The sequence below is a fragment of the Pleurodeles waltl genome, chromosome 4_1 (genome assembly GCF_031143425.1).
Source record: "Pleurodeles waltl isolate 20211129_DDA chromosome 4_1, aPleWal1.hap1.20221129, whole genome shotgun sequence".
In the NCBI taxonomy this organism is placed as follows: Eukaryota; Metazoa; Chordata; class Amphibia; order Caudata; family Salamandridae; genus Pleurodeles; species Pleurodeles waltl.
The window spans coordinates 288,790,805-288,813,219 of record NC_090442.1 but is presented as its reverse complement, the minus strand read 5'-3'; the positions used below and the strand labels follow the sequence as shown (position 1 = coordinate 288,813,219).

The window sequence follows — 22,415 nt, the reverse complement described above, 5'->3', positions numbered from 1 at the left end:
AGACCCTGCACCCGCAGCCCCCAGGACCTGAAGGACCGGACTTTCACTGGAGGAGTGACCCCCAGGAGTCCCTCTCCCTTGACCAAGTGGAGGTTTCCCCGAGGAACCCCCCCCTTGCCTGCCTGCAGCGCTAAAGAGATCCCTAGATCTCCCATTGACTTCCGTTACAAACCCGACGCTTGTTTCTACACTGCACCCGGCCGCCCCCGCGCTGCTGAGGGTGAAATTTCTGTGTGGGCTTGTGTCCCCCCCGGTGCCCTACAAAACCCCTCTGGTCTGCCCTCCGAAGACGCGGGTACTTACCTGCAAGCAGACCGGAACCGGGGCACCCCCTTCTCTCCATTCTAGCCTATGTGTTTTGGGCACCACTTTGAACTCTGCACCTGACCGGCCCTGAGCTGCTGGTGTGGTGACTTTGGGGTTGCTCTGAACCCCCAACGGTGGGCTACCTTGGACCAAGAACTGAACCCTGTAAGTGTCTTACTTACCTGGTAAAACTAACAAAAACTTACCTCCCCCAGGAACTGTGAAAATTGCACTAAGTGTCCACTTTTAAAACAGCTATTTGTCAATAACTTGTAAAGTATACATGCAATTTTTATGATTTGAAGTTCCTAAAGTACTTACCTGCAATACCTTTCGAATGAGATATTACATGTAGAATTTGAACCTGTGGTTCTTAAAATAAACTAAGAAAAGATATTTTTCTATATAAAAACCTATTGGCTGGATTTGTCTCTGAGTGTGTGTACCTCATTTATTGTCTTGTGTATGTACAACAAATGCTTAACACTACTCCTTGGATAAGCCTACTGCTCGACCACACTACCACAAAATAGAGCATTAGTATTATCTATTTTTACCACTATTTTACCTCTAAGGGGAACCCTTGGACTCTGTGCATGCTATTCCTTACTTTGAAATAGCACATACAGAGCCAACTTCCTACATTTGGTATCAAACTTCTCAGCACAATAAATGCACACTGATGCCAGTGTACATTTTATTGTGAAATACACCCTAGAGGGCACCTTAGAGGTGCCCCCTGAAACCTTAACCGACTATCTGTGTAGGCTGACTGGTTCCAGCAGCCTGCCACAACCGAGACATGTTGCTGGCCCCATGGGGAGAGTGTCTTTGTCACTCTGAGGCCAGTAACAAAGCCTGCACTGGGTGGAGATGCTATCACCTCCCCCAGGCAGGAGCTGTAACACCTGGCGGTGAGCCTCAAAGGCTTACCCCCTTTGATCCAGCACCGCAGGGCACTCCAGCTAGTGGAGTTGCCCACCCCCTCCGGTCATGGCCCCACTTTTGGCGGCAAGGCCGGAGGAGATGATGAGAATAACAAGGAGGAGTCACTGGCCAGTCAGGACAGCCCCTAAGGTGTCCTGAGCTGAAGTGACTCTAACTTTTAGAAATCCTCCATCTTGCAGATGGAGGATTCCCCAATAGGATTAGGGATGTGACCCCCTCCCCTTGGGAGGAGGCACAAAGAGGGTGTACCCACCCTCAGGGCTAGTAGCCATTGGCTACTAACCCCCCAGACCTAAGCACGCCCTTAAATTTAGTATTTAAGGGCTCCCCTGAACCTAAGAATTTAGATTCCTGAAACTACAAGAAGAAGAAGACTGCTGAGCTGAAAAACCCCTGCAGAGGAAGAACAGAAGACACCAACTGCTTTGGCCCCAGTCCTACCGGCCTGTCTCCTGCCTATCAAAGAAACCTGCTCCAGCGACGCTTTCCAAAGGACCAGCGACCTCTGAGGACTGCCCTGCTTCAAGAAAGACAAGAAACTCCTGAGGACAGCGGCCCTGCTCCAAAAAGACTGCAACTTTGTTTCAAAGGAGCAGATTTAAAGACCCCTGCAACTCCACGCAAGAAGCGTGAGACTTGCAACACTGCACCCGGCGACCCTGACTCGACTGGTGGAGAACCAACACCTCAGGGAGGACCCTCCGGTGACTGCGAGTAACCAAAGTTGTCCCCCCTGAGCCCCCACAGCGACGCCTGCAGAGGGAATCCCAGGCTCCCCCTGACCGCGACTGCCTGAACCTAAAGTCCAGACGGCTGGAAAAGACCCTGCACCCGCAGCCCCCAGCACCTGAAGGAACGGAACTTCTGTGCAGGAGTGACCCCCAGGAGGCCCTCTCCCTTGCCCAGGTGGTGGCTACCCCGAGGAGCCCCCCCCCTTGCCTGCCTGCACCGCTGAAGAGATCCCTTGGTCTCTCATTGAACATCATTAAAAACCCGACGCGTGTTTGCACACTGCACCCGACCGCCCCCGCGCTGCTGAGGGTGTACTTTTTGTGCTGACTTGTGTCCCCCCCCCGGCGCCCTACAAAACCCCCCTGGTCTGCCCTCTGAAGACGCGGGTACTTACCTGCTGGCAGACCGTAACCGGGGCACCCCCTTCTCTCCATTGAAGCCTATGCGTTTTGGGCACCTCTTTGACCTCTGCACCTGACTGGCCCTGAGCTGCTGGTGTGGTAACTTTGGGGTTGCTCTGAACCCCCAACGGTGGGCTACCTTGGACCCAAACCTGAGACTTGCAAGTGATTTACTTACCTGATAAAACTAACAATAACTTACCTCCCCCAGGAACTGTGAAAATTGCACTAAGTGTCCACTTTTAAAACCGCTATTTGTGTTTTATGTGAAAAGTATATATGCTATTGTAATGATTCAAAGTTCCAAAAGTACTTACCTGCAATACCTTTCAAATGAGATATTACATGTAGAATTTGAACCTGTGGTTCTTAAAATAAACTAAGAAAATACATTTTTCTATAACAAAACCTATTGGCTGGATTTGTCTCTGAGTGTGTGTTCCTCATTTATTGCCTGTGTGTATGTACAACAAATGCTTAACACTACTCCTTTGATAAGCCTACTGCTCGACCACACTACCACAAAATAGAGCATTAGTATTATCTCTTTTTGCCACTATCTTACCTCTAAGGGGAACCCTGGGACTCTGTGCATACTATTCCTTACTTTGAAATAGTGCATACAGAGCCAACTTCCTACAATATGCATTCGCATTTTATTTTTTAAATATATGGTTTGGGCTCCCCCTAGGGTCCCTATTGTCTATTGCTATTGCACTGTTCTCTACTGCTATTTATTCCTATTTCTGATTACTAGTGTACCTGATTAGTGTAGTCACCTTACTCCTTTTTGAGGGTTGCCAATCTAGTCCTTTTGGTAACTGTGTCACTAAAATAAAGTAAAGGTGTAAGTACCTTAGCTACCCACCACACACCAGGCCAGCTTTCTACATTGGTGGTGCAGCGGAGTGTCTATTACGGAATGACTTGGAGACTTCAGCTTGAGCTGAATTGGAGCTAGAGGTCCATGCAGCAATGTTCGGCATCCCAGGGCATATTTTTGCCTTGACAAGAGCACGGGCCAAGAATCAAAAAGAGCAGGGAAACCTGGAGCCTGGAACAATGGCCCAAGAAATTGCTGAATCTAAGAGTAGGAAGGGCAAAAAGGTGCCCCCTACTCCAACCTCCAGTGAGGTTCCAACCCCTGAGGGGGAAGAATCCACCAGAGGAGCTATGAGCTGACACAGCTGAGCTCTTGGGTGCAGGGGGTGCCTGCCACTGAGGAATTCTGTAGGGCACAAAAGACTTGTCCCACACTGGAAGACTTGAGGCAGCAAGCTGTCACTCAAGAGGCCGAGGATGTCAGTGGCCCCCACAAGGTGTATTGGGAAGAGAACCTCTTGTAGTCAGAGCCAAGGGAACCCAAGCCTGGCGCAAACAAGAGTTTGGTGGTCCCTCTGCAGTACAAAGAATTTGTGTTAACCCTAACACATGACATTCCTTGGCATGTCACCTGGGGCAAAGCAAATTTGGGACACACTTGTCCCTCACTTTCACTGGTCCCATATGTCAGAGGACACAAAGGAGTTTGGTCGCTCCTGTGTCGCCTGTCAAGCCTGTGGCAAGACAGGTGACACCCCAAAGGCCCCCTTAATCCCACTTTCAGTGGTTGGGGTACCCTTTGAAAGGGTTTTGGTAGATATTGTTGTCCCCCTAGACTCTCCCACATCCTCTGGGAACAGATGAATTCTGGTTGTAATGGACCATGCCACCAAGTGCCCAGAAGCTATTACTCTTACGGCCAGTACAACTCCTGCAGTGGCCAAAGCCCTTCTTGGAATCTTTTCAAGAGTGGGTTTTCCTAAAGAGATGGTGTCAGACAGAGGTGCAAACGTCACGTCTGCATACATGAAAGCAGTGTGGAAGAAGTGTGATGTTACTTATAAGTTCACCATCTCTTAACACTCCGAAACCAATGGTTTGGGAGAGAGGTTTACTAAAACTCTTAAAGGCATGATCATGGGACTCTGAAAAACTCAGGAGGAGATGGTATGTCCTATTGCCATGCCTCCTCTTCGCCTATAGGGAGGTCCCTCAGAAGGGTGTGGGCTTACAGCCCATTTGAACTTCTGTTTGGGCATCCTGTTAGGAGTCCTCTTGCTCTTGTAAGAGAAGGCTGGTATCAACCTCTCAAGCCTCCTAAGCAGGACATAGTGGACTATCTACTTGGCCTCAGATCAAGGATGGCTGAGTATATGAAGAAGGCCACTAAAAACCTTCAGGCCAGCCAGGACCTTCAAAAGCAGTGGCATGACTAGACAGCTCTACTGACTGTATACCAGCCAGGACACAAAGAGTGGGTCCTGGAGCCTGTGGCTTCAAGGGCACACCAAGACAAGTGGAGTGGCCCCCACACAATAGTGGAGAAAAACGGTGAGGTTACCTACCTAGTTGACCTAGGCACTCCCAGAACCCCGCTCAGGATGCTTCATTTATACTACCTAAAGCCCTACTATGACAGGGCTGATATGACCCTGCTCATGGCCACTGTTGAGGCACAGGAAGAAGAGAGTGACCCTCTCCCTGACCTCTTCTCCCACACTGCAGCTGATGGCTCAGTTGATGGGGTAGCCCTTGCTGACTGCCTTTCTGAGTCGCAAAATAAAGACTGTAGGAACCTCCTAGGACAGTTCTGAGAACTGCTCTCATTGACACCTGGTCAAACCACTTGGTGTGAACACACCATTGACACAGAGGACAGTTTGCCAATAAATAGTAAAAGTTACAGGCAACCTGACCATGCCAGAGACTGCATCAAATCTGAATGAGTTATATAGCACTCTGACAGCCCCTGGGTTAGTCCAGTGGTTCTGGTCCCAAAACCTCACTCCCAAAATGGAAAGAGAGAAATTAGGTTTTGTGTTGACTATAGAGGGCTCAACACTGTAACAAAAACAGATACTCCTCCTATCCCTAGGGCAGATGAGCTAATAGATACACTAGCATCTGCCAAGTATCTGAACACATTTGATTTGACTGCTGGATATTGACAGATCAAGTTACCAAATGATGCCAAATCCAAAACAGCATTTTCATCCATTGGAGGGCATTACCACTTTACAGTGATGCCCTTGGAATGTGGATACTGGCACATTTCAGTGGCTGGTGAATACAGTCCTCCACAGATTGGAAGCCTGTAGTGCAACTTATCTTGATGATATACCTGTCTTTAGCTCCACCTGGTATGATGACCTGGTCCACCAGTGGAATGTTTTAGAGGCTCTGCAGAAAGTAGGCCTCACTATCAAGGCCTCTAAGTGCCAGATAGGGCAAGGGAATGTTTCATATCTGGGCCACCTGGTAGGTGAGGGTCCAATTCAACCACTGCAGGGAAAGGGGCAAACCATTTTGGATTGGATCCCCCTCGCCCTCAACACTCAGTCTCAGGTGATAGCATTTTTAGGCCTCACTTGGTACTTCAGGAGGTTCATTAAGAACTATGGCTCCATTGTAGCCCCTCTCACCTCACCTCAATGAGAATGCCCAAGAAAGTTTTATGGACAGCTAGCTGTCAAAAAGCTTTTGAAGATCTCAAACTGGCCATTTGCTGTGTGTAAGGAAATGCCTCCTTGGCATGGTTACTGTAAGGAAATGGCTCCCTGTTGCAGTTACCCCCCACTTTTTGCCTGATACTGACTTGACTGAAGTGTGCTGGGACCCTGCTAACCAGGCCCCAGCACCAGTGTTCTTTCACCTAAAATGTACCATTGTTTCCACAATTGGCACACCCCTGGCACACAGATAAGTCCCTTGTAAAAGGTACCAGTGGTACCAAGGGCCCTGTGACCAGGGAAGGTCCCTAAGGGCTGCAGCATATGTTGTGCAACCCTAAGGGACCCCTCACCTAACACATGCACACTGCCATTGCAGATTGTGTGTGTTGGTGGGGAGAAAAAGGCAAAGTCGTCATGGCATCCCCCTCAGGATGCCATGCACACAAGATACTGCCTGTGGCGTAGGTAAGTCACCCCTCTAGCAGGCCTTACAGCCGTAAGGCATGGTGCACTAAACCACAGGTGAGCGCATAGCTGCATGAGCAATATGCCCCTACAGTTTCTAAATCCATTCTCAGACATTGTAAGTACAGTTGTGGCCATATTAAATATATGGTCTGGGACTTTGTCAAAAACAAACACCACAGCTCCATAATGGCTACACTGAATACTGGGAGGTTTGGTATCAAACTTCTCAGAATAATAAACCCACACTGATGCCAGTGTTGGATTTATTAAAAATAAAATGCATACAGAGGGCATCTTAGAGATACCCCATGTATTTTACCCAATTGTTCAGTGCAGGACTGTAAGGAAATGCCTCCTTGGCATGGTTGCCCCCTGACTTTTTGCCTTTGCTGATGCTATGTTTACAATTGAAAGTGTGCTGAGGCCTGCTAACCAGGCCCCAGCACCAGTGTTCTTTCCCTAACCTGTACTTTTGTATCCACAATTGGCAGACCCTGGCATCCAGATAAGTCCCTTGTAACTGGTACTTCTAGTACCAAGGGCCCTGATGCCAAGGAAGGTCTCTAAGGGCTGCAGCATGTCTTATGCCACCCTGGAGACCTCTCACTCAGCACAGACACACTGCTTGCCAGCTTGTGTGTGCTAGTGAGGACAAAACGAGTAAGTCGACATGGCACTCCCCTCAGGGTGCCATGCCAGCCTCTCACTGCCTATGCAGTATAGGTAAGACACCCCTCTAGCAGGCCTTACAGCCCTAAGGCAGGGTGCACTATACCATAGGTGAGGGTACCAGTGCATGAGCATGGTACCCCTACAGTGTCTAAACAAAACCTTAGACATTGTAAGTGCAGGGTAGCCATAAGAGTATATGGTCTGGGAGTTTGTCAAACACGAACTCCACAGCACCATAATGGCTACACTGAAAACTGGGAAGTTTGGTATCAAACTTCTCAGCACAATAAATGCACACTGATGCCAGTGTACATTTTATTGTAAAATACACCCCAGAGGGCACCTTAGAGGTGCCCCCTGAAACTTAACCGACTATCTGTGTAGGCTGACTAGTTTTAGCAGCCTGCCACAAACTGAGACATGTTGCTGGCCCCATGGGGAGAGTGCCTTTGTCACTCTGAGGCCAGTAACAAAGCCTGCACTGGGTGGAGATGCTAACACCTCCCCCAGGCAGGAATTGTCACACCTGGCGGTGAGCCTCAAAGGCTCACCTCCTTTGTGCCAACCCAGCAGGACACTCCAGCTAGTGGAGTTGCCCGCCCCCTCCGGCCAGGCCCCACTTTTGGCGGCAAGGCCGGAGAAAATAATGAGAAAAACAAGGAGGAGTCACTGGCCAGTCAGGACAGCCCCTAAGGTGTCCTGAGCTGAAGTGACTCTAACTTTTAGAAATCCTCCATCTTGCAGATGGAGGATTCCCCCAATAGGGTTAGGATTGTGACCCCCTCCCCTTGGGAGGAGGCACAAAGAGGGTGTACCCACCCTCAGGGCTAGTAGCCATTGGCTACTAACCCCCCAGACCTAAACACGCCCTTAAATTTAGTATTTAAGGGCTACCCTGAACCCTAGAAAATTAGATTCCTGCAACTACAAGAAGAAGGACTGCCTAGCTGAAAACCCCTGCAGAGGAAGACCAGAAGACGACAACTGCCTTGGCTCCAGAAACTCACCGGCCTGTCTCCTGCCTTCCAAAGATCCTGCTCCAGCGACGCCTTCCAAAGGGACCAGCGACCTCGACATCCTCTGAGGACTGCCCCTGCTTCGAAAAGACAAGAAACTCCCGAGGACAGCGGACCTGCTCCAAGAAAAGCTGCAACTTTGTTTCCAGCAGCTTTAAAGAACCCTGCAAGCTCCCCGCAAGAAGCGTGAGACTTGCAACACTGCACCCGGCGACCCCGACTCGGCTGGTGGCGATCCAACACCTCAGGAGGGACCCCAGGACTACTCTAAGACTGCGAGTACAAAAACCTGTCCCCCCTGAGCCCCCACAGCGCCGCCTGCAGAGGGAATCCCGAGGCTTCCCCTGACCGCGACTCTTTGAATCCTAAGTCCCGACACCTGGGAGAGACCCTGCACCCGCAGCCCCCAGGACCTGAAGGACCGGGCTTTCACCGGAGGAGTGACCCCCAGGAGTCCCTCTCCCTTGATCAAGTGGAGGTTTCCCCGAGGAACCCCCCCCTTGCCTGCCTGCAGCGCTGAAGAGATCCCGAGATCTCTCATAGACTAACATTGCGAACCCGACGCTTGTTTCTACACTGCACCCGGCCGCCCCCGCGCCGCTGAGGGTGAAATTTCTGTGTGGGCTTGTGTCCCCCCCGGTGCCCTACAAAACCCCCCTGGTCTGCCCTCCGAAGACGCGGGTACTTACCTGCAAGCAGACCGGAACCGGGGCACCCCCTTCTCTCCATTCTAGCCTATGTGTTTTGGGCACCACTTTGAACTCTGCACCTGACCGGCCCTGAGCTGCTGGTGTGGTGACTTTGGGGTTGCTCTGAACCCCCAACGGTGGGCTACCTTGGACCAAGAACTAAGCCCTGTAAGTGTCTTACTTACCTGGTTAACCTAACAAATACTTACCTCCCCTAGGAACTGTGAAAATTGCACTAAGTGTCCACTTTTAAAACAGCTATTTGTGAATAACTTGAAAAGTATACATGCAATTTTGATGATTTGAAGTTCCTAAAGTACTTACCTGCAATACCTTTCGAATGAGATATTACATGTAGAATTTGAACCTGTGGTTCTTAAAATAAACTAAGAAAAGATATTTTTCTATATAAAAACCTATTGGCTGGATTTGTCTCTGAGTGTGTGTACCTCATTTATTGTCTGTGTGTATGTACAACAAATGCTTAACACTACTCCTTGGATAAGCCTACTGCTCGACCACACTACCACAAAATAGAGCATTAGTATTATCTATTTTTACCACTATTTTACCTCTAAGGGGAACCCTTGGACTCTGTGCATGCTATTCCTTACTTTGAAATAGCACATACAGAGCCAACTTCCTACAAGGACTAACTGGTCTGTGCCAGCCTGCTGCTGAGAGACCAGTTTCTGACCCCATGTGGTGAGGGCCTTTGTGCTCTCTGAGGACAGAAACAAAAGCCTGCTCTGGGTGGAGGTGCTTCACACCTCCTCCCTGCAGGAACTGTAACACCTAGCGCACTGAGCCTCAAAAGCTCAGTGTAAGGAAATGCCTCCTTGGCATGGTTGCCCCCTGACTTTTTGCCTTTGCTGATGCTATGTTTACAATTGAAAGTGTGCTGAGGCCTGCTAACCAGGCCCCAGCACCAGTGTTCTTTCCCTAACCTGTACTTTTGTATCCACAATTGGCAGACCCTGGCATCCAGATAAGTCCCTTGTAACTGGTACTTCTAGTACCAAGGGCCCTGATGCCAAGGAAGGTCTCTAAGGGCTGCAGCATGTCTTATGCCACCCTGGAGACCTCTCACTCAGCACAGACACACTGCTTGCCAGCTTGTGTGTGCTAGTGAGAACAAAACGAGTAAGTCGACATGGCACTCCCCTCAGGGTGCCATGCCAGCCTCTCACTGCCTATGCAAGTATAGGTCAGTCACCCCTCTAGCAGGCCTTACAGCCCTAAGGCAGGGTGCACTATACCATAGGTGAGGGTACCAGTGCATGAGCATGGTACCCCTACAGTGTCTAAACAAAACCTTAGACATTGTAAGTGCAGGGTAGCCATAAGAGTATATGGTCTGGGAGTTTGTCAAACTCGAACTCCACCTCACCATAATGGCTACACTGAAAACTGGGAAGTTTGGTATCAAACTTCTCAGCACAATAAATGCACACTGATGCCAGTGTACATTTTATTGCAAAATACACCCCAGAGGGCACCTTAGAGGTGCCCCCTGAAACTTAACCGACTATCTGTGTAGGCTGACTAGTTCCAGCAGCCTGCCACACTAGAGACATGTTGCTGGCCCCATGGGGAGAGTGCCTTTGTCACTCTGAGGCCAGTAACAAAGCCTGCACTGGGTGGAGATGCTAACACCTCCCCCAGGCAGGAGCTGTAACACCTGGCGGTGAGCCTCAAAGGCTCACCCCTTTGTCACAGCACCGCAGGACACTCCAGCTAGTGGAGTTGCCCGCCCCCTCCGGCCCGGCCCCCACTTTTGGCGGCAAGGCCGGAGAAAATAATGAGAATAACAAGGAGGAGTCACTGTCCAGTCAGGACAGCCCCTAAGGTGTCCTGAGCTGAGGTGACTCTAACTTTTAGAAATCCTCCATCTTGCAGATGGAGGATTCCCCCAATAGGGTTAGGATTGTGACCCCCTCCCCTTGGGAGGAGACACAAAGAGGGTGTACCCACCCTCAGGGCTAGTAGCCATTGGCTACTAACCCCCCAGACCTGAACACGCCCTTAAATTTAGTATTTAAGGGCTACCCTGAACCCTAGAAAATTAGATTCCTGCGACAAGAAGAAGAAGGACTGCCCAGCTGAAAACCCCTGCAGAGGAAGACCAGAAGACAACAACTGCCTTGGCTCCAGAAACTCACCGGCCTGTCTCCTGCCTTCCAAAGAACTCTGCTCCAGCGACGCCTTCCAAAGGGACCAGCGACCTCTGAATCCTCTGAGGACTGCCCTGCTTCGACGACGAACAGAAACTCCCGAGGACAGCGGACCTGCTCCAAAAAGACTGCAACTTTGTTTCAAGGAGCAGCTTTAAAGACCCCTGCAACTCCCTGCAAGAAGCGTGAGACTTGCAACACTGCACCCGGCGACCCCGACTCGGCTGGTGGAGAACCAACACCTCAGGGAGGACCCCCGGACTACTCTCCGACTGTGAGTACCAAAACCTGTCCCCCCTGAGCCCCCACAGCGCCGCCTGCAGAGGGAATCCCGAGGCTTCCCCTGACCGCGACTCTCTGAAACCTAAGTCCCGACCCTTGGAAAAGACCCTGCACCCGCAGCCCCCAGGACCTGAAGGACCGGACTTTCACTGGAGAAGTGACCCCCAGGAGTCCCTCTCCCTTGCCCAAGTGGAGGTTTCCCCGAGGAAGCCCCCCCTTGCCTGCCTGCAGCGCTAAAGAGATCCCTTGATCTCTCATAGACTAACATTGCAAACCCGACGCTTGTTTCTACACTGCACCCGGCCGCCACCGCGCCGCTGAGGGTGAAATTTCTGTGTGGGCTTGTGTCCCCCCCGGTGCCCTACAAAACCCCCCTGGTCTGCCCTCCGAAGACGCGGGTACTTACCTGCAAGCAGACCGGAACCGGGGCACCCCCTTCTCTCCATTCTAGCCTATGCGTTTTGGGCACCACTTTGAACTCTGCACCTGACCGGCCCTGAGCTGCTGGTGTGGTGACTTTGGGGTTGCTCTGAACCCCCAACGGTGGGCTACCTTGGACCAAGAACTGAACCCTGTAAGTGTCCTACTTACCTGGTAAAACTAACAAAAACTTACCTCCCCCAGGAACTGTGAAAATTGCATTAAGTGTCCACTTTTAAAATAGCTATTTGTCAATAACTTGAAAAGTATACATGCAATTGAAATGATTCAAAGTTCCTAATGTACTTACCTGCAATACCTTTCAAACAAGATATTACATGTTAAATTTGAACCTGTGGTTCTTAAAATAAACTAAGAAAATATATTTTTCTATAACAAAACTTATTGGCTGGATTTGTCTCCGAGTGTGTGTACCTCATTTATTGTCTATATGTATGTACAACAAATGCTTAACACTACTCCTTGGATAAGCCTACTGCTCGACCACACTACCACAAAATAGAGCATTAGTATTATCTATTTTTACCACTATTTTACCTCTAAGGGGAACCCTTGGACTCTGTGCATGCTATTCCTTACTTTGAAATAGCACATACAGAGCCAACTTCCTACACTCAGGCTTCGTGTTACAATGCCTCAGGGCACTCCAGCTAGTGGAGATGCCCGCCCCCTGGACACAGCCCCCACTTTTGGCGGCACGTCCAGGGGATATAATGAGAAAAACAATGAGGAGTCCGCCCACTAGTCAGGACAGCCCCGAAGGCTTCCTGAGCTGAGGTGACCCATGCCTTTAGAAATCCTCCATGTTGATTTTGGAGGATTTCTCCAATAGGAATGGGGATGTGCCCCCCCTCAAGGACAGTAGCCATTGGCTGCTGCCCTCCCAGACCTAAACACACCCCTAAATTCAGTATTTAGGGGCTCCCCAGAACCTAGGAAACTAGATTCCTGCAACCTGAATAAGAAGAAGGACTGCTGACCTGAAGCCCTGCAGAGAAGACGGAGACTCCAACTGCTTTGGCCTCAGCCCTACCGGCCTGTCTCCCCACTTAGAGAAAAACTGCAACAGCGACGCGTCCCCCAAGGTCCAGCAACCTCTGAAGCCTCCGAGGACTACCCTGCATCTAAAAGGACCAAGAACTCCCGAGGACAGCTGCCCTGTTCCTCAAAGACTGAAACTTGCAACAAAGAAACAACTTTTAAAGGACTCAACGTTTCCCGCCGGAAGCGTGAGACTTTCCACTCTGCTCCCGACGCCCCCGGCTTGACCTGCGGAGAAACAACACTACAGGGAGGACTCCCCGGCGACTGAGAGTCTGTGAGTAGCCAGAGTTGACCCCCCTGAGCCCCCACAGCGACGCCTGCAGAGGGAATCCAGAGGCTCCTCCTGACCGCGACTGCCTGCTTCAAAGAACCCCATTGAAATCCATTGCAAACCCGACGCCTGTTTGCACTCTGCACCCGGCCGCCCCTGTGCCGCTAAGGGTGTACTTTTTGTGCTGACTTGTGTCCTCCCCGGTGCCCTACAAAAAACCCCTGGTCTGCCCTCCGAAGTCGCGGGTACTTACCTGTTGGCAGACTGGAACCGGGGCACCCCCTTCTCCATTGAAGCCTATGCGTTTTGGGCACCACTTTGACCTCTGCACCTGACCTGCCCTGAGCTGCTGGTGTGGTAACTTTGGGGTTGCCCTGAACCCCCGACGGTGGGCTACTTTGGACCCAACTTAAAACCCTGTAGGTGTTGTACTTACCTGCAAAACTAACCAATATTTACTCCCCCCAGGAACTGTTGAAAATTGCACTGTCTAGTTTTAAAATAGCTTATTGCCATTTTTGCCAAAACTGTACATGATATTGTGTTGATTCAAAGTTCCTAAGATACCTGAGTGAAATACCTTTAATTTGAAGTATTACTTGTAAATCTTGAACCTGTGGTTCTTAAAATAAACTAAGAAAATATATTTTTCTATATAAAAACCGATTGGCCTGGAATTGTCTGCGTGTGTGTTCCTCATTTATTGCCTGTGTGTGTACAACAAATGCTTAACACTTACCTCTGATAAGCCTACTGCTCGACCACACTACCACAAAATAGAGCATTAGAATTATCTCTTTTTGCCACTATCTTACCTCTAAGGGGAACCCTTGGACTCTGTGCATGCTATTTCTTACTTTTAAATAGTACATACAGAGCCAACTTCCTACACTGTGCACCTATTTTAAGACGCCCTGACTGTTTCAAGCAGTTCATAGTTCAGACAGATGCTTCTGAGGTAGGGGCTGGGGCAGTTCTGTCACAACGTAACACAGAGGGCCAGGACCAACCTGTAGCTTTTATAAGCAGAAGGTTGACCCCCCCAGGGAAAAGCGTTGGTCAGCCATTGAAAGGGAGGCCTTTGCTGTGATTTGGGCCTTGAAGAAGCTGAGGCCATGCTTGTGTTGGCACTCACTTCCTTGTTCAAACAGACCACAGGCCCCTTCTATGGTTAAAATAGATGAAAGGCGAAAATCCTAAACTGCTGAGGTGGTCCATATCCCTACAGGGAATGGACTATACAGTGAAACATAGATCTGGGAGTAACCACTTCAATGTAGATTGACTCTCTAGATATTTTCCGCTTAGACAATGAAGACTCATCTGGCCAAGGTTAACCTTATTGTCCTTTGATTGGGGGTGGGGGTTTTGTAGGAAAGTAACCTAATTCTTGGAATGGTTAACCCCTCCTCCCACAATCCACTTTTTGCTTGCTTGCAGTATATTTGACTGTGTGCACTGGGATCCTGCTAACTAGGACCCAAGTCACTATGCTCTTTCCCTTTAAACTTCGTTGCTTGGACCGCACACACCCCACATTTGGCATAGTGGTTCCTCCATATGCGTCCCTGCTGCCCAGAGCTCCTCCAGAATGTCCCTTGATTCTGTCATCTTGAATCCAAGGTGTGCAGTGGCCCCTGGGAACATCTGAGTGGCCAGGTCGGGCAGGTGAGGTCTGAGCCACCTCCTGATAGGTGGTCACTTGGCTAGGTGACCAATCCCCCTTCCAGGGCTATTTAGGGTCTCCCTCCTGGGTGGGGTCCTCAGATTCGTCTTGCAAGATCCCAGCAGGACTCCTCTGCAACCTCTACTTTAGTGGACCCTCCAGGTACCGACAGTCTGCATCCACGGGGAAGACTGCTTGCAACATTGTTTCCACTGCTCCTTCCATCTTATGCAACATTTCCCTGGCTTTGCGTCCTCTGAGGGCGGCAAGTCTTCAGTCTGCACGAGAAGGCAGAAGGAATCTCCTTGGAGGGGAGAAGTCACTCCCCTGCATCTGCAAGCACCAACTGTAATGACGACTGGCTGCGTGGATCTTCTCTCATCCTGAGCTTCGTGGATCCTGCATCATGAGTGGTGGTCAGGAGTGTTCCCCTTGGTCCTCTCTGCCAGCTGTCCAACCTTGGTGAAGATAAGCCCTTGTACCCCCGTGCACCGCGTCTCTCGCAGCTACCAAGGGTTGTTTGCATCTCCTCCAAGGGATCTTCAGGCTCTGTGTAGCCCCAGCACTCTTCCCTGCGACGCACAGCCCTCTGAGTGCTTCTGCTGCAGCATGGGACCCTTCTTCAGTTGTGCTATGTGGGTTCCTCTGCGACTCCTAGGTCCTCTTCCAGCGGGTTTCCTGTGGCGGCTGCCTTTTCTTCTGTGGACTTTCTGCCTTGCTGATGGCCCCCCTAGGAGTCCCTCTCCCCCCGTGGTTTGAGTCCCTCTTGACCTTGCTGGTTCCTGGCAGCTCCACTTTTTCATCTTCTGTGACGCTTGCCTTTGCCAAGGTTTATTGTGGCCTTTTCATGCCACAGACAGACTGCAATCTTCCATCCGTCGTGGGACGATGACTGAATCCTCCAGAAACTCTGCACCTACGCCAGGGCTGCATTGCTGACCGTCTCCGTCCTACCGTCGACCAACTCCTGCAACTACAGATAGGTGGGTAGTGGCTTCTGCCACCACCAAAGTTCTGGAGTTGGTCCCCTTCTTTTTCAGGTCTTCCTTCTTCAGGACCCACTGCTGGTTTTTTGCAGTCTTGTCTGGGTGTTGCATTATCCTTATCTTCAGTCCCTTGGGTGGTTTGGGGAAAATCCATTAACTAACTCCTTTTTTCCTGGTTGCTGGGGAGCACTGTGGTACTTTAGGGTTTCCTAGTTCTCCCAGCTCCCCTCTACAGTGTCCACATACGTCGGTGGGGGTCCTGCATTTGCATTCAATTTTTTTAGTATATGGTTTGGGCTCCTCCTAGGGTCACTACTGTCTATTGCTATTGCACTGTTTTCTACTGCTATTTATGCCTATTTCTGCCTATTTAGAGTGTTTACTTACCTCCTATTGGAGGGTTGTCTATCTCGTGCTTTTGGTAATTCTGTCACTAAAATAAAGTACCTTTATTTTTGTACAACTGAGTGTTTTCTTTTATGTGTGTGTGTGTGTGTGTGTGTGTGTGCTGTGTGTAAGGAAATGCCTCCTTGGCATGGTTACCCCCTGACTTTTTGCCTTTGCTGATGCTGTTATGATTTGAAAGTGTGCTCTGGCCTGCTAACCAGGCCCCAGCACCAGTGTTCTTTCCCTAACCTGTACCTTTGTTTCCACAATTGGCACACCCTGGCATCCAGGTAAGTCCCTTGTAACTGGTACCAAGGGCCCTGATGCCAGGGAAGATCTCGAAGGGCTGCAGCATGTCTTTTGCCACCCTGGGGACCCCTCACTCAGCACAGACACACTGCTTGCCAGCTTGTGTGTGCTGGTGAGGACAAAACGAGTAAGTCGACATGGCACTCCCCTCAGGGTGCCATGCCAACCTCACACTGCCTATGCAGTATAGATAAGTCACCCATCTAGCAGGCCTTACAGCCCTAAGGCAGGGTGCACTATACCATAGGTGAGGGCACCAGTGCATGAGCACTGTGCCCCTACAGTGTCTAAGCAAAACCTGAGGGTGTACTTTTTGTGCTGACTTGTGCCCCCCCCCCCCCCAGTGCCCTACAAAACCCCCCTGGTCTGCCCTCCGAAGACGCGGGTACTTACCTGCTGGCAGACTGGAACCGGGGCACCCCCTTCTCCATTGAAGCCTATGCGTTTTGGGCACCACTTTGACCTCTGCACCTGACCGGCCCTGAGCTGCTGGTGTGGTAACTTTGGGGTTGCTCTGAACCCCCAATGGTGGTCTACCTTTGACCCAAACTTGAACCCCGTAGGTGGTTTACTTACCTGCAAAAACTAACTAACTCTTACTCCCCCCAGGAACTGTTGAAAATTGCACTGTGTCTAGTTTTAAAATAGCTATGTCATTTATATGAAAACTGTATATGCTATTTTGCTAATTCAAAGTTCCTAAAGTTCCTACCTGAAATACCTTTCATTTGAAGTATTACTTGTAAATCTTGAACCTGTGGTTCTTAAAATAAATGAAGAAAAGATATTTTTCTATACAAAAACCTATTGGCCTGGAATTGTCTCTGAGTGTGTGTGTCTCATTTATTGCCTGTGTGTGTACAACAAATGCCTAACACTACCCTCTGATAAGCCTACTGCTCGACCACACTACCACAAAATAGAGCATTAGAATTATCTCTTTTTGCCACTATCTTACCTCTAAGGGGAACCCTTGGACTCCGTGCATACTATTCCTTACTTTGAAATAGTGCATACAGAGCCAACTTCCTACACTGTGTGACTACAGTGGTTTTACGTGAGCTTTGCATGTCTCCTAGATAGGCCTTGGCTGCTCATCCACAGCTACCTCTAGAGAGCCTGACTTCTAGACACTGCCTTACACTATCGTAATAGAGGATACCTGGACCAGGTATAAGGTGTAAGTACCTTAGGTACCCACCACACACCGGCCAGCTTCCTACAGCATGTCACACTTCCGAAATACGAACACCCCCAGGGTGGCCACCCTAAAATAGACACAACTTAGGAAATTCCGCCATTGTGCGTGCTGTGAAATTTAAGGTCTCTGGACAGGTTGATGCCCACTCCCCACAGGAAGTGTTAATCTAGGTAGGGTGTAGTGACCCCAAGAGTAGGTAGCCCGTTGGCCATTACCCTTCACTCCTCTTAAAGCCCCTCAATTTGAGTATTTAGGGGACCCCCCTGATACCAGATCCTCAGATCTTTGCTCGACACAAAAGAAGTGAAGGAGAAGCCTGCTGAACTGAGGAGTACGTCTTAATATTTGCCAACCCTGCCGGCCTGCCTGCAGCACTTTACTCTCAAGGAGCAACTGACCAAGAAACGAGGAGAGCTGCTAGTGCTCCACAAATCGCCAAAAAGAACTCGAGTGGAGTGGAGGAGGTGCTCCCTGCCTCCGCAGGTGCCCAGGAAAGAACCAAGAGGACCAATAGTGCCAAAAACTTGACACCAGGCTTCACAACTGCACCCAAGCCACCCCGCCGATATTGAAGCGCGCCAAAGGTGTCCGCCTGGCCCCCAGGCCCTCCAGAGGGGAAGCCCACCTTGTACTCGCCCACTGTGGACAACGGTATCAGCAGACTGCTTCTGCAGACCCCCCTGCAACTGTGTGCGACCAGGAGTGAAAACCCAACACCCTAGGACAACTCTGCACCTGTCCGCCTCGGACCCAGAAAAGGAGAACCAAGTGTCTCTCCGACCTCGCGAGACCTGAGCCCACTTGTTAGCTGGATAGGAATGGACCCCCGAGTCGATACCTGTAGTTTCTGCAGACCCCCATGGAACCCCGAGGAACTCCAGTGCTGGTCAGGACGCCAGAAGAAACCTGTGCACCTGTGTACTACAGCTTGAATGAGTGGACTGACTGTGTCCCCAAAAGCCAAAGGACCTCCATGGTCGAGTCCCCCTGTGGGTTCCTCCTGGACTGTCCTTCCAGTCCATCTCTGAAGATACTTTGTAACCGGACTGATCCTCAAATACTTGAATGGGACACTCGATGCTGTAACACACCTCTGTACCCGGACGCACCAGTGCTCCCCAAGGTGACTTGTTGGTGTGGCCTTTGACCTTGCCCCAGAGCCCCCTTAAGCTCAGGAGATTGGTCCTGTAAGTCGCTGTATTCTACCTAGATTGCCGTCTTTGTTTCCTTCCATAGGATTCCATTGTAGCTAAAAAATCATAAGTCAAAGTACTCGCCTGACTCAGGTACTTTTATATAAACTTTGCTAATAAGATCACCAGTTATTTTTATAAATTTGTGTAGAATTTCTTTGAATGTGCCTCACTTACTGCAGGAGTGTGTTCCATACATGGTTAGCACTATCCTCTGATATGCTTAACTGCTTGACCACACTACCCAAAAAAATTCTGACTCTGTGATACCGCTGGGAATTGCTTGGACTCTTTGTACAGTGCACCTCATTTTGGGTCACTATATCAACAGCCAGCTTCCTACACTTTCTCTGACTATTTTGAAGGTGTTTTGAAATTGTCAGTTTTATTTGGGGGAGGGGGGGTTGGAGTGGGTGATGTTGTGTGAATACTGTATTTCAGAATCCATGCTGAAACAGATCTATCCTTATTTCATAATTGATGTCACTAAGTTTAATTACATTCTCCTTTTCTTCGATTTGATAGCTTACCTTTTCAGTTTTTCTATTTCTAAATATTGTTGTTTCTCTTCACCAGGCTTCGAAACCAAAAGTGTCCGAGAAAGAAAACGATCCTATGAGAACTCCAGAAGCTTTACCAGAAGATAAAAAGATTGAGTATCGTCTATTAAAAGAAGAGATTGCTAGGTATATTGTCTAAATGTTCATATATAATAAACTCAAAATTCAACGGAGATTATCTTCCCTCCAAACCTCCTACATTCCATTCACCTTCCCCCCAAACTCCAGCTATAAACAATGTTAGGGGCACAGTTATCTGCATTTGTGACCACTTTAGTTGCTTTTCTGTGAAGTCTCTCGAGTCACGAGATGTGGTGTGATTCCTTTTGGTGTAGAATGCACATATGTTTTAATTCCAATTTAAATTGTTTGTTTCTCCCAATCTGGTTTGGGTATATTCAGAGTTTGTGTTCTGAGCTAATTTAATTTGGTTCATTATAGAGCTCATTGTATTGGATTAAGTCTTAGTTTTCTTTAGTCTTCCTGATGCCTCCAGCCACTAAAGATCATCATCTAGGCTTTGGGCATCAAAGACCACCCATCCTACAAGGGTTGAGTTCCGCCCCCTGTCCTCTTATCACAGGAGATTGCTGCACGGGTGATGGAAAAGACCGACTATCAAAATTGCCCGTACTGCTATTATAGCTAACTGTGGGTGGTATAGGAGGTTGGCTCAATTTATGGTGTACACCTATGGTATGGCACCCTATACTGAGTCCAGGCAAGCCTTGGTGTAGGAAGTTGGCTCTGTATGCACTATTTCAAAGTAAGGAATAGTGTGCACAGAGTCCAAGGGTTCCCCTTAGAGGTAAGATAGTGGCAAAAAGAGATAATACTAATGCTCTATTTTGTGGTAGTGTGGTCGAGCAGTAGGCTTATCAAAGGAGTAGTGTTAAGCATTTGTTGTACATACACAAGCAATAAATGAGGAACACACACTCAGAGACAAATCCAGGCCAATAGGTTTTTGTATAGAAAAATATCTTTTCTTAGTTTATTATAAGAACTACAGGTTCAAGATTTACATGTAATACTTCAAATGAAAGGTATTGCAGGTAGGTACTTTAGGAACTTTGAATAATCACAATAGCATATGTACTTTTCAAATAAATCACATATAGCTATTTTAAAACTAGACAGTGCAATTTTCACAGTTCCTAGGGGGAGTAAGATTTTGTTAGTTCTTGCAGGTAAGTAAACCACCTACGGGGTTCAAGTTTGGGTCCAAAGTAGCCCACCGTTGGGGGTTCAGAGCAACCCCAAAGTTACCACACCAGCAGCTCAGGGCCGGTCAGGTGCAGAGTTTAAAGTGGTGCCCAAAACACATAGGCTTCAATGGAGAAGGGGGTTCCCCGGTTCCAGTCTGCCAGCAGGTAAGAACCCGCGTCTTCGGAGGGCAGACCAGGGGGGGTTTTGTAGGGCACCGGGGGGGTCACAAGTTAGCACAGAAAGTACACCCTCAGCAGCACGGGGGCGGCCGGGTGCAGTGTGCAAACACGCGTCGGGTTTTCAATGTAAATCAATGGGAGACCAAGGGGTCTCTTCAGCGATGCAGGCAAGGGGGGGCTCCTCGGGGTAGCCACCACCTGGGCAAGGGAGAGGGCCTCCTGGGGGTCACTCCTGCACTGGAGTTTCGATCTTTCAGGTCCTGGGGGCTGCGGGTGCAGAGTCTTTACCAGGCGTTGGGATCTGGGAAGCAGGCAGTCGCGGTCAGGGGGAGCCTCGGGATTCCCTCTGCAGGCGTCGCTGTGGGGGCTCAGGGGGGGGGGGCAACTCTGGCTACTCACAGTCTCGTAGTCGCCGGGCGCCGGGGAGTCCTCCCTGAAGTGTTGTTTCTCCACAAGTCGAGCCGGGGGCGTCGGATGCAGAGTAGCAAGTCTCACGCTTCCGGCGGGAAACGCAGTTGTCTTGAAGTTGCTTCTTTGGAAACAAAGTTGCAGTCTTGGGTGAACAGAGCAGCTGTCCTCGGGAGTTTCTTGGTCCTTCTAGAGCAGTGCAGTCCTCTGAGGATTCAGAGGTCGCTGGTCCTGGGGAAAGCGTCGCTGGAGCAGTGTCTTTTAGAAGTGGGTAGACAGGCCGGTAGAGCTGGGGCCAAAGCAGTTGGTGTCTCCGTCTTCTCTGCAGGGTTTTTCAGCTCAGCAGTCCTCTTCTTCTTAGGTTGCAGGAATCTGAGTTCCTAGGTTCAGGGGGGCCCCTAAATACAGAATTTAGGGGTGTGTTTAGGTCAGGGAGGGCAGTAGCCAATGGCTGCTAGCCCTGAGGGTGGCTACACCCTCTTTGTGCCTCCTCCCAAGGGGAGGGGGTCACATTCCTATCCCTATTGGGGGGGATCCTCCATCTGCAAGATGGAGGATTCCTAAAAGTCAGTCACTTCAGCTCAGGTTGCCTTAGGGGCTGTCCTGACTGGCCAGTGACTCCTCCTTGTTTTTCTCATTATCTCCTACGGCCTTGCCGCCAAAAGTGGGGCTGTGGCTGGAGGGGGCGGGCAACTCCACTAGCTGGAATGCCCTGGGGCACTGTAACAAGGGGGGTGAGCCTTTGAGGCTCACCGCCAGGTGTTAAAGTCCTGCAAGGGGGAGGTGATAAGCCTCTCCACCCAGTACAGGCTTTGTTACTAGCCACAGAGTGACAAAGGCACTCTCCCCATGTGGCCAGCAACATGTCTCGAGTGTGGCAGGCTGCTAAAACTAGTCAGCCTACACAGATAGTCGGTTAAGTTTCAGGGGGCACCTCTAAGGTGCCCTCTGGGGTGTATTTTACAATAAAATGTACACTGGCATCAGTGTGCATTTATTGTGCTGAGAAGTTTGATACCAAACTTCCCAGTTTTCAGTGTAGCCATTATGGTGCTGTGGAGTTCGTGCATGACAGACTCCCAGACCATATACTCTTATGGCTACCCTGCACTTACAATGTCTAAGGTTTTGCTTAGACACTGTAGGGGCACAGTGCTCATGCACTGGTGCCCTCACCTATGATATAATGCACCCTGCCTTAGGGCTGTAAGGCCTGCTAGAGGGGTGACTTATCTATACTGCATAGGCAGTGTGAGGTTGGCATGGCACCCTGAGGGGAGTGCCATGTTGACTTACTTGTTTGGCCCTCACCAGCACACACAAGCTGGCAAGCAGTGTGTCTGTGCTGAGTGAGGGGTCCCCAGGGTGGCATAAGATAT

The 22,415-nt window shown here is 49.8% G+C and overlaps 1 protein-coding gene across 1 annotated transcript in view; it reads left to right on the top strand.

The window, feature by feature from the left end:
- The window catches only part of ZFC3H1 (zinc finger C3H1-type containing), a 715,283-nt gene that overhangs the window by 119,207 nt on the left and 573,661 nt on the right, over nt 1-22,415 (top strand). The window contains exon 11 of the mRNA XM_069228345.1: nt 19,257-19,366. Coding sequence (XP_069084446.1) covers nt 19,257-19,366 — 110 coding nt within the window. The remainder of the gene's footprint in view (nt 1-19,256; nt 19,367-22,415) is intronic.